Source organism: Mercurialis annua, linkage group LG4 (genome assembly GCF_937616625.2).
Source record: "Mercurialis annua linkage group LG4, ddMerAnnu1.2, whole genome shotgun sequence".
NCBI lineage: Eukaryota > Viridiplantae > Streptophyta > Magnoliopsida > Malpighiales > Euphorbiaceae > Mercurialis > Mercurialis annua.
This window is the reverse complement of record NC_065573.1, coordinates 18,437,523-18,450,240: the sequence shown is the minus strand read 5'-3', so window position 1 is coordinate 18,450,240 and position 12,718 is coordinate 18,437,523. Positions and strand designations below refer to the sequence as shown.

General features: G+C 40.5%; 1 protein-coding gene across 1 annotated transcript; it reads left to right on the top strand.

The window, feature by feature from the left end:
- The first annotated feature begins 5,117 nt into the window (after positions 1–5,117).
- Positions 5,118–12,432, top strand: LOC126677916 (uncharacterized). Its single transcript, XM_056105368.1, has 2 exons — positions 5,118–6,238; positions 11,661–12,432. The coding sequence occupies exons 1-2, from the start codon at positions 5,161–5,163 to the stop codon at positions 11,699–11,701; spliced, it is 1,119 nt and encodes a 372-aa protein (XP_055961343.1). The 5' UTR covers positions 5,118–5,160; the 3' UTR covers positions 11,702–12,432.
- Positions 12,433–12,718: the final 286 nt, after the last annotated feature.

Here is a 12,718-nt window from a genome sequence, read left to right as displayed (position 1 = left end):
GCCATTGTTGCTCCCCCACTAAAATTTATTGCAAAGCTTCTCTATTTCAGCAACTAAACTCTTAGGAAACCTAAAACAATTCATATAGTAGGTGGGAATTGCTTGAATAATATCTTTAAAAAGAATTTCTCTCCCTCCGCAAGAAAACAGATCCCCTTTCCAGCTTTGGAGTTTATTCCAAATCCTCTCTTTTATGGACTTAAAACTCTCACCTTTCCTTCTACCTACTGTTGAAGGTAATCCTAAGTATTTTTCATGGCACTCTACAGTAGGAACTTGAAGGATTTCCTTAATATCATTTCTCAAAATCACACTCACTCCTCTCCTAGAGGACACAACAGATTTATCTAAATTAATAGTTTGTCCCGATGCCTTGCTATACACCTGCAGAATGTCTCTAATAACTTTATACTCATCCACATTTGCTCTAGCAAAGAGCAGACTATCATCTGCGAAAAACAGATGTGAGATGATACAATCATGGCCAAATTTCACCCCATTAATAAGCCCCTTCTCCACAACATTATTAACTAAACAAGACAGACCTTAAGCACACACGAGGAACAGATAGGGGGAGAGGGGATCCCTCTGTTCAAATCCCTCCCAGGATTTATATCTCCCTTAACACTACCATTCAAAAGAAAATTGGACTGAATTTATGCAATTCAAAATCTTATTCACCCAAACTCTTCTAAAACCCAGCTTAATCAACATAGCCTCAATAAAACCCCATTCAACCCTATCATACGCTTTAGACATATAGCTTTAAAGCAATAAGACCATTCAGTTTCTTCCTGGATTTCTTAATAACATGAATACATTCATACGAGTGTTTTAAAAACCGGACCGGACTGGCCGGTCGGACCGGTTGACCGTGAACCGGTCAGTGGTCCGATCTGAAAAGGTAAAAAAACCGGATCTTTAAGTTGGACCGGGTAGAACCGGTATAAACCGGTAAAAAACCGGGTGTTGAACCGGATTGGACCGGATTGAACCAGTAAAAAACCGGTGAACCAGAATTTTTTTAAATTTTTTTAAATTTATTAAACCGGTCATTGAACCGGTTAAAACGGTTGAAACAAAAACCGGTGGCCTCACCAGTTCGGCCACCGGTTCGGTTTTTAAAACACTGATTCATACCCAATTAAAGTATTATCAACTATCTGCCTTCCAGGAATAAAAGCTCTCTGGGCACAATCAATGATACTATCCAAAACAATCCTAAGTCTATTGGCTAAGACTTTAGAAACAATTTTATACATGACATTGCACAAACTTATTGGTCTGAAATGCTTCATGCTAACTGCTTTTTTGACTTTATAAATCAAAGCTAAAACAGTTTTGTTTATGCATTTAACGTCACCATCATAGTTAAGGATTCTCAAACATACCTTAATGACATCAGTTCCTACTATATCCCAGTACCGTTGGAAAAACAGCTGTAATATCCCGGATTTTTTTTTAAAATTTTCTAAATTTATTTTCGGTATTAAATTAAATTTTTTGGGGGGCGGTTTGATTCGTAGTTAAATTTTGGTTCGGTTCAATTTCAAATTTGGGTTTGGTTCACGGTTCCTTTGGGTCTTGGTTCAACCAAATGGTTGAACCAAGGAGGAAAAACCCAGGTCTCATAAGAGACCTGGGAATTTCACGCACAGTCCCGTACGGGACTGTGCCTGTCCCGTACGGGACTGTGCAATTTTTGCACTGGTCTCGAACGAGACCAGCCTGTCTCGTTCGAGAACCAGGCTTGGTTCTTAAGGGCAGTTTTGCCCTTTCACCAACCCTACTTCCACCTCGTTTTTAACCTAATTCCTACGTTTAAATGCTTAATATTTTTGACCTAAAACATTCACCACGCTGCAAACAATTCATAGCAATCGTTCCTTTCTGTTTTCGCTGAGAAATCGCTAGCCGTAATCCCTTCCGAAGTTGACTGAAAATTTGGTAAGTTTTTTTTCATAATTTCCAGATTTTGTTTTTAATCGACACCTCTGAGTTTTGATTCGTTCTCCTTCGTTTCTTGATCGAATCCAGTTCCGTTTCGTCGATAAGATTGTAGACACACGCCTCTTCAATTTCCATCTTTGTTTTCGTCAAAACGGTACGTAATTCTATGCGATATAGTCGCCGCTGTTTCATCGAAATTGTACGTGTATATTCTGTTCTTGAATTCATGTTTCTGCCGATGGGTTTCCATCTTTTTAACCTTGATTTTGCTACTTTGAATGATTACAAATCCTTTGGAATGACTAAACGATAATAGTTTAAGTTTCCATCTAAAGTTTTACCTCACCGTTTCTAATCCTTAAATCGATGTCAGTTGTTGCTTGTTATTTTGAATCTTTGGTTACGTTCTTGATTCGATGGTATGATTTTGTTAGTTAAATTGTTAAGAATCATGAGCTTGGCAATTGGTTGATTTGTTGTTAGATTGAAGTTTGTTTTAATTGCTCAGTAATAAAGAATGGAGGATAGGTTTTGGGTTTAGGCTTAGGCGGGGATGGCTCTGTTTGTTAAAAGAAGAAGATGGCTAATGGGTCACTTTAATCATTAACTTGTTTTGGTTGAATTAAATTGATCCTTTAAGTTATTTTCCTTTGTTTCGTTACTAACCTTGATTTTAATTAGATAAATTGTATGTGTAATTGCTGTAACTAAAATTAATATAATTACTCGGGTAATTATAGGTAATTTTAAATTGAAAAGCCAATTTGGCTAATTTACAATTTAGTCCCTAAAAGTTTCTAAAAACTTATTTAAGTTATATTTTACCTTTTGGGATTTTTAATTGATTTCTAATTAGTAAATTAAGAATGGGAAATTTATTGGATTTTATAATTGACTAAAGTACCATTTAGCCCTTAGTGGCTAAAGTACAGTTTAGTCCCTTTTTGGCTAAAGTGCAATTTAGTCCCTAAACTTTTATGACTTGTTTAATTAAGTTTTTGGGGTGTAACTTGGGTTACTTGAATTATAAGATATTAAATTCTATTTAATATAGATAATTGTTTTATTAAAGTATTTTAAATTATAAACTCGGGTTTATAAATTTAATAAAGTTTTGTTTTGGGTTAGACTGTGGTCGCCCAACAAGTGGGAAGAAGCTTGGTAGTTTTTAATAACTCGGCTGACTCACTGATATGAATTTTTAACTTGGGTTAAATTAAATTGTTTAATAAATTACTTGAATTGTAATTTATTATATATAACTATATGATTTGATTTCTATAACTTGGGTTATAGTTTTAATACGTTTTAATCTTATGTGTTTGATTATTCATTGGCGTGTTGTTGTGTGTACTAGTCCTATGTGGTGTTTAGTACTCTTTAGAGTTAGGGTCTGATTTTAATTATGATTTTAATATTTTATTTAGACCCGTCGACTGTTCGTACTTCAGAGGCGAACCAGAGTTAGGTGCTTGTCAAGTTTCACGTGGAATAGCAAGCAGTGAGTTTATATCTCTATTTACCTCTTTATTAAGCAACTATTATATTTTGTATATATGTATATGTATAAACAGCTTTCGAACTGTTTTCGGCATTGTGGATTTGATTTGGAACGTGCTACTCGATGGGCATCATCGGGACTGCGTGCGCACCGGTAATGATTATGGTATTGAGGTAGGTTCGAGATACGTCTCACCTTAGTGAGGGCACCGGTGGAAGATACGTCTCCTGGGCTCACTATTTATTAAGTGATAGTCGGGGATCGGTTATTGAGATACGTCTCACCGACACGACAATGGATTTAGAATTGTGGTTTAGGGTTTCATTGATAATCCATAATGAAAATGTTTTATTAAACGTTTTAAAGGTTTTTAACTTAATAAATGTAAATGGTTATATAAACTCTACTCAGTAAATTTGACCCCGTTGTTTTCCCAAATTTTCCAGGTTTATGATTTGAGCGTTTGGTCGATCTCCGTTTCTTCATTCTCGGAGGTTCTTTATTTTATTTCAGAATAAATGAGTCGAACTATTTTAAACTCTTAGACCGCAGTAGTAGTTTCATATTATTCATGTCTTAGTCTTACGTTTATATTTTAGACTATTGTTGTTGGATTGGTCCAACTATTACTTATCGCTTGTGGCATGATTACAGTGTTATGGCATTTATATTATATTGCCATGTTGGAGTTTATTTGAGATTAAGCGTACTTTAAATATATGCTGTTTATCTGTACTGCTAGATTAGGTTGAAGTCTCGGTTGCCCCCGAGCATGTGATTTTCTGCAGGTACTTTGTTTTAAATGTATCTAAGTTGGTTATCCGCAAGGCTAGCTACGGGTTTTGGTACAACCATACCCATACCCTAGCGCCGGTCACGATTCATGAAAATGGGTCGTGACAAACTTGGTATCAGAGCTTTGGTTTCAAACCAAGGCCTTTAAAATTGTTAAGTGTTTAATTGTTTGGCATGTTAAGTGACTAAATTGTCCTAGGAACTACTGCGGAATTAGGATTCGAGTCTTGTCTTTGAAACGTCATCTTTTGTTTTCAAAACTTTCCGCCTACTCCTATAGGAATGTCGTGAGTCAGTCGTGTGAATTTATTTGCTTTATTGTTTACTATATTGTTATTTTCACTTGGGTGAATAAATTTTTATCATTGTTGATCTCTCGGGAAATCTTATTTGGTGTTTGTTCTATTTCATGCTTGGGTATGAAATTTGCTGTGTTATTTAAAATTGTTCTTGTTTCATTCTTAGGAATGAATACTCGTACTCGTGCTGCGGCTCAGCAAAATGCTGAGGCTGATGACGCGATCTCTATGGAGGTGGATCAGAATGAACCAGAGGTTCATGCTGGTAGAGGACTAGCAGGCAGAGGTCCAGCTGGTCGGGGTCGAGCTAGTCGAGGCCGAGGTGGCCGAGGTTAAGCTGGAAGAGGTAGAGGCAGAGGCGTTGGACGCGGTGCTGCAGGAGGTGCTCAAGCACCAGGTGTGGCACAACCTGAGTTGGGCGATTTCGACTTCAACACGTTTTTGGCTGGAGTCGCTGCCTTACAACTCAACCAGGTTCAGCTGCAAGCGGGACAGGTCGCTTTGCAGGATCAGTATGCAGTTTTGGGTCAGATTGCCCAGCAACAGCAACCACATGCTGGTGGTGCAGCAGTTGGTGGTGTTGGAACCACTGACAGAGACTTGGTTTTGGCTTACATGAGGCTGAAGCCAACGGAGTTTGACGGTTCCGGAGACGCGCTGGATTTTCTCGAGGAGGTTGAGCAGAATGCTCGGCGACTACAGGCTACGGAGCGTCAGACCGTCGTTCTTGTAGAGATGTCTATGAAGGGTTCAGCTGGGAACTGGTTTCGTAGTTCTGTTCATGCTGACATGGCTACCATCTCTTGGGCTCAGTTTGTGGCGAGATTCAGAGCTTTCTTCTTGCCGTTTTCAGTGACAGAGGGTCACAGAGACAGATTGCTTTCACTTACTAGGGATGATAGGTCAGTATCCGAGTACACGACAGAGTTCGTGAGGTTGGGTCGGTTCGCGCCGGACTTGCAGACAGATCAGGAGAGGGTGAACAACAGATACGTGAAAGGCTTAGGGCGCGATTTTGTGAGTTTGCTGACTGAGACACGCAGGGATTTTACGGACGTAGTAGACAGTGCTCGACGTATGGAGAGCTCGTTACTGCAGTTTGGGGATATTTCTGGTCCTTCTCAGACCAAGAAGTCTTCTGGCCCTGGACAGCAGAGTGGTGGTGGTAGCTACCAATCGGCACCTTCTCAGTACAAGAACAAGAAGAGGGGTGTCAAGAAGAGTTATCAGCCGTACACCTACAGTTCAGGCAACAGCGGTAGCAGCCGCAGTTTTGGGCGCGGTAACAGCGGAGGTGCTAGTTTTCCTTTCTGTCATAACTGCAGACGTCGACATCCAGGCGAGTGTCGCTTAGCACCAGGGGGTTGTTTTACTTGTGGCCAGCCGGGTCACTTTGCCAGAGAGTGTCAGGCATCTGGACAGCAGATGTCGGCAGCTAGTGTCGCTCAGCCATCCTATCAGAGTCAGAGACCAGTGTTCTCTGCACCAGCAGGGTTTTCTCAACCTGCTGCTTCTTTTGGTGGCCAGCGGGGCCGAGGTTCTGGAGGGCGTGGTTTTGGAGGCCGTGGCAACGGCGGTAGAGGTTCTAGCAGCTATGGTACCGGGCAGAGCTCTCAGCAGCAGAGTCAGGGTCAGGCCAGAGTTTTTGCCTTGACTCCTCAGGATGCTCATGCATCTAACGCAGTGGTGCAAGGTACTCTTCAGATCTCTTTCGTAGATGCACTTGTTTTATTTGATGCGGGTGCAACCCATTCTTTTGTGTCTACGTGTTTTGCTGCTAAGTTGGGTGTAACACCAACAAGTCTGAGTGAACCTTTATCTGCTTCTACTCCCTTGTCTGACTGTGTGGTGGTGGATGTTGTGTATCCATCGTGTTCCGTGGTTATCCATGGAAGAGACTTGCGTGCTGACTTAGTTGTTTTGAATGTTCTTTCATTTGACGTGATTTTGGGGATGGATTGGCTGGCACGCCATTATGCTTCGATCGACTGTCGAGGGAAGTCGGTTGAGTTTCGGATTCCAGGTGATCTACCCTTTTCTTTTCAAGGGGAAAAGGCGGAGACACCGAAGAATCTGATTTCTGCGATCAAGGCAAAGCGGATGATGAGTAAGGGTTGTCAAGCTTTCTTAGCGGTGGTTAGAGACATGGATGCTGAGGTGGGCAGTATGAACACTGTCCCTATAGTGAATGAGTTCACTGATGTTTTTCCAGAGGAGTTGCCTGGATTACCACCTGATCGGGATATCGAGTTCTGCATTGACGTTGTTCCTGGAACTGGTCCTATTTCGATACCGCCGTATCGGATGGCTCCTGCTGAGCTGAAGGAGTTAAAGGAGCAGTTACAAGAACTTCTGGACAGTGGCTTCATCAGACCGAGTACTTCTCCGTGGGGTGCTCCAGTTCTGTTTGTTAAGAAGAAGGATGGTTCCTTTCGGCTTTGTATCGACTACAGGCAGTTGAATAAGGCTACCATCAAGAACAGATATCCTCTTCCTCGCATCGACGATTTGTTTGATCAGTTGCAAGGTGCGAAGTGCTTTTCCAAGATTGACTTGAGATTCAGGTATCATCAACTTCGGATTCGGGATGTCGATGTGCCTAAGACTGCTTTCAGAACGCGTTATGGGCATTTCGAGTTTCTGGTCATGTCGTTTGGGTTGACTAACGCACCAGCAGCGTTTATGGACATGATGAACCGGGTTTTCAAGCCGTTTTTAGATCAGTTTGTTATCGTCTTCATTGATGACATCCTGATTTATTCTCGGAGTGAGGAGGAGCATGCTTATCACTTGAGGACTATACTACAGACCTTGCGAGAGCATCAGTTGTATGCTAAGTTCTCAAAGTGCGAGTTTTGGCTGGAACAGGTTACCTTCTTAGGACACGTGGTGTCGAAGGATGGGATCAAGGTTGATCCGAAGAAGATTGAGGCGGTTATGGATTGGCAGAGGCCGAGGTCAGTTACCGAGATCAGGAGTTTTCTTGGGTTAGCTGGCTACTACCGTCGGTTCGTGCAGGATTTTTCTCGAATATCTGCACCTTTGACTAAGCTGACACAGAAGGGTGTTAAGTTTGAGTGGACCGACAAGTGTGAGGCAAGTTTCGAGAAGCTGAAGGAGATTCTGACTACAGCTCCTGTTTTGGCGTTGCCTTCTGGCATAGAGGGTTTTACTGTGTACTGCGATGCTTCTCGGATTGGCTTAGGTTGCGTGTTGATGCAACATGGACAGGTGATCGCCTATGCTTCTCGTCAGCTGAAGAAGCATGAGGTGAATTACCCTACACATGACTTGGAGTTAGCTGCTGTGGTTTTTGCTCTGAAGATCTGGAGGCACTACTTGTACGGTGCGACTTGCGAGATCTTCACTGATCACAAGAGTCTGAAGTACATCTTTGATCAGCGAGAGCTGAATCTGAGACAGAGGAGGTGGCTAGAGTTGCTGAAAGACTACGACTGTACTATTCAGTACCATCCTGGTAAGGCTAACGTGGTAGCCGATGCGTTGAGTCGCAAGTCTTCGGGCAGTCTGGCCCATATTTCTGAGGTTGGACGTAGACCTATGGTTAGAGAGTGGCATGGTTTGATAGCTTCGGGCTACGGTTTTCAGGTTTCTCAGAATGGGAGTTTGTTGGCACAACTGCAGGTGCAGCCGGTTTTGATTGATAGGATTAAAGCTTTACAAGCTGAGGATCCACAATTGAAACGGATTATGGATGAGATCCATCTGGATGGGAATTCCGAGTTTGTTTTTGTTGACGGAGTTCTCAGGTTTGGTTCTAGACTGTGCGTTCCGGATTTAGATGGTTTGAGAGACCAGATTCTGGAGGAAGCACATAGGTCAGCTTACAGTGTTCATCCGGGATCTACCAAGATGTACCATGACCTCAAGGGTACGTATTGGTGGAGCGGAATGAAGAAGGATGTTGCAGAGTACGTTTCCAAGTGTCTGACTTGCCAGCAGGTGAAGCTGGAACATCAGAGACCTTTTGGCTATCTACAACCACTACCTATTCCAGAGTGGAAGTGGGAGCGGATTGCCATGGACTTTGTTGTTGGTTTACCACGTACTCGACAGGGGTACGATTCCATCTGGGTGATAGTTGACCGTATGACCAAGTCAGCTCATTTCCTTCCGATCAAGGTTTCGTATCCTGCTTCGAAGTTGGCTCAATTGTACATCGACAGGATTGTCAGTTTGCATGGTGTACCGGTTTCGATTGTTTCTGACAGAGGTTCTGTTTTCACTTCGAGGTTCTGGAAAGCGTTACAGGGGTCCTTGGGTTCTCGGTTGGACTTCAGTACAGCTTTTCATCCTCAGACTGACGGTCAGTCTGAGAGGACTATTCAGACGTTGGAGGATATGCTCAGGATGTGCATTCTTGATTTTCAGGGTAGCTGGGATACTCATTTGCCGTTGATTGAGTTTTCCTACAACAACAGTTATCATGCGAGCATTGAGATGGCACCTTATGAGGCTCTGTACGGACGCAAGTGTCGATCTCCTATCTGCTGGGAAGAGGTCGGCAAGCGGAAGTTGTCTGGTGCTGAGATTATTCAGATTACCTCAGAGAAGGTACCGTTGATAAAACGGAGGTTGGAGACAGCTTTTAGTCGGCATAAGAGTTATGCTGATCCGAAGAGAAAAGACATCGAGTTTCAGGTGGGAGACTTTGTGTTTCTTCGGGTTTCGCCTATGAAAGGCGTGGTTCGTTTTGGTGTCAAGGGAAAGTTGGCACCGAGGTATGTTGGTCCTTATGAGATTTCAGAGAGGATTGGAGCTGTGGCTTATCGTCTGGTTCTGCCGCCAGACATGTCTTTAGTGCATCCTGTGTTTCACATTTCTATGTTGAGGAAGTGTATTTCCGATCCTTCGCATGTGATTGTGCCTCAGAGTGTTGAGATTGACCAGGAGCTGTCCTATGAGGAACAGCCAGTTGAGATTGTTGATACGCAAGTGCGTAAATTGCGGAACAAGGAGATTCTGATGGTCAAGGTTCTTTGGCGCAATCATTCTGTAGAGGAGTGTACTTGGGAGACCGAGTTGGATATGCGGAATCGCTATCCTTTTCTTTTTCCGTGAGGTAAGATATCTTGATTTCTGTGTTTTTATGATTTTTACTTGTGTTACGTGTTGTTCTGGTATGATTTGCTTATCGTGTTAAATTCGAGGACGAATTTATAATTAGTTGGGGAGAATGTAATATCCCGGAATTTTTTTTAAAATTTTCTAAATTTATTTTCGGTATTAAATTAAATTTTTCGGGGGGCGGTTTGATTCCTAGTTAAATTTTGGTTCGGTTCAATTTCAAATTTGGGTTTGGTTCACGGTTCCCTTGGTCTTGGTTCAACCAAATGGTTGAACCAAGGAGGAAAAACCCAGGTCTCGTAAGAGACCTGGGAATTTCACGCACAGTCCCGTACGGGACTGTGCAATTTTTGCACTGGTCTCGAACGAGACCAGCCTGTCTCGTTCGAGAACCAGGCTTGGTTCTTAAGGGCAGTTTTGCCCTTTCACCAACCCTACTTCCACCTCGTTTTTAACCTAATTCCTACGTTTAAATGCTTAATATTTTTGACCTAAAACATTCACCACGCTGCAAACAATTCATAGCAATCGTTCCTTTCCGTTTTCGCTGAGAAATCGCTAGCCGTAATCCCTTCCGAAGTTGACTGAAAATTTGGTAAGTTTTTTTTCATAATTTCCAGATTTTGTTTTTAATCGACACCTCTGAGTTTTGATTCGTTCTCCTTCGTTTCTTGATCGAATCCAGTTCCGTTTCGTCGATAAGATTGTAGACACACGCCTCTTCAATTTCCATCTTTGTTTTCGTCAAAACGGTACGTAATTCTATGCGATATAGTCGCCGCTGTTTCATCAAAATTGTACGTGTATATTCTGTTCTTGAATTCATGTTTCTGCCGATGGGTTTCCATCTTTTTAACCTTGATTTTGCTACTTTGAATGATTACAAATCCTTTGGAATGACTAAACGATAATAGTTTAAGTTTCCATCTAAAGTTTTACCTCACCGTTTCTAATCCTTAAATCGATGTCAGTTGTTGCTTGTTATTTTGAATCTTTGGTTACGTTCTTGATTCGATGGTATGATTTTGTTAGTTAAATTGTTAAGAATCATGAGCTTGGCAATTGGTTGATTTGTTGTTAGATTGAAGTTTGTTTTAATTGCTCAGTAATAAAGAATGGAGGATAGGTTTTGGGTTTAGGCTTAGGCGGGAATGGCTCTGTTTGTTAAAAGAAGAAGATGGCTAATGGGTCACTTTAATCATTAACTTGTTTTGGTTGAATTAAATTGATCCTTTAAGTTATTTTCCTTTGTTTCATTACTAACCTTGATTTTAATTAGATAAATTGTATGTGTAATTGCTGTAACTAAAATTAATATAATTACTCGGGTAATTATAGGTAATTTTAAATTGAAAAGCCAATTTGGCTAATTTACAATTTAGTCCCTAAAAGTTTCTAAAAACTTATTTAAGTTATATTTTATCTTTTGGGATTTCTAATTGATTTCTAATTAGTAAATTAAGAATGGGAAATTTATTGGATTTTATAATTGACTAAAGTACCATTTAGCCCTTAGTGGCTAAAGTACAGTTTAGTCCCTTTTTTTGGCTAAAGTGCAATTTAGTCCCTAAACTTTTATGACTTGTTTAATTAAGTTTTTGGGGTGTAACTTGGGTTACTTGAATTATAAGATATTAAATTCTATTTAATATAGATAATTGTTTTATTAAAGTATTTTAAATTATAAACTCGGGTTTATAAATTTAATAAAGTTTTGTTTTGGGTTAGACTGTGGTCGCCCAACAAGTGGGAAGAAGCTTGGTAGTTTTTAATAACTCGGCTGACTCACTGCTATGAATTTTTAACTTGGGTTAAATTAAATTGTTTAATAAATTACTTGAATTGTAATTTATTATATATAACTATATGATTTGATTTCTATAACTTGGGTTATAGTTTTAATACGTTTTAATCTTATGTGTTTGATTATTCATTGGCGTGTTGTTGTGTGTACTAGTCCTATATGGTGTTTAGTACTCTTTAGAGTTAGGGTCTGATTTTAATTATGATTTTAATATTTTATTTAGACCCGTCGACTGTTCGTACTTCAGAGGCGAACCAGAGTTAGGTGCTTGTCAAGTTTCACGTGGAATAGCAAGCAGTGAGTTTATATCTCTATTTACCTCTTTATTAAGCAACTATTATATTTTGTATATATGTATATGTATAAACAGCTTTCGAACTGTTTTCGGCATTGTGGATTTGATTTGGAACGTGCTACTCGATGGGCATCATCGGGACTGCGTGCGCACCGGTAATGATTATGGTATTGAGGTAGGTTCGAGATACGTCTCACCTTAGTGAGGGCACCGGTGGAAGATACGTCTCCTGGGCTCACTATTTATTAAGTGATAGTCGGGGATCGGTTATTGAGATACGTCTCACCGACACGACAATGGATTTAGAATTGTGGTTTAGGGTTTCATTGATAATCCATAATGAAAATGTTTTATTAAACGTTTTAAAGGTTTTTAACTTAATAAATGTAAATGGTTATATAAACTCTACTCAGTAAATCTGACCCCGTTGTTTTCCCAAATTTTCCAGGTTTATGATTTGAGCGTTTGGTCGATCTCCGTTTCTTCATTCTCGGAGGTTCTTTATTTTATTTCAGAATAAATGAGTCGAACTATTTTAAACTCTTAGACCGCAGTAGTAGTTTCATATTATTCATGTCTTAGTCTTACGTTTATATTTTAGACTATTGTTGTTGGATTGGTCCAACTATTACTTATCGCTTGTGGCATGATTACAGTGTTATGGCATTTATATTATATTGCCATGTTGGAGTTTATTTGAGATTAAGCGTACTTTAAATATATGCTGTTTATCTGTACTGCTAGATTAGGCTGAAATCTCGGTTGCCCCCGAGCATGTGATTTTCTGCAGGTACTTTGTTTTAAATGTATCTAAGTTGGTTATCCGCAAGGCTAGCTACGGGTTTTGGTACAACCATACCCATACCCTAGCGCCGGTCACGATTCATGAAAATGGGTCGTGACAACAGCGCTAGAAAACCGACTCTGCCAGGAGCTTTAGTAGGAGGCATATCCTTTAGTGCTTTCGTAACTTCCTCTGCTGTATA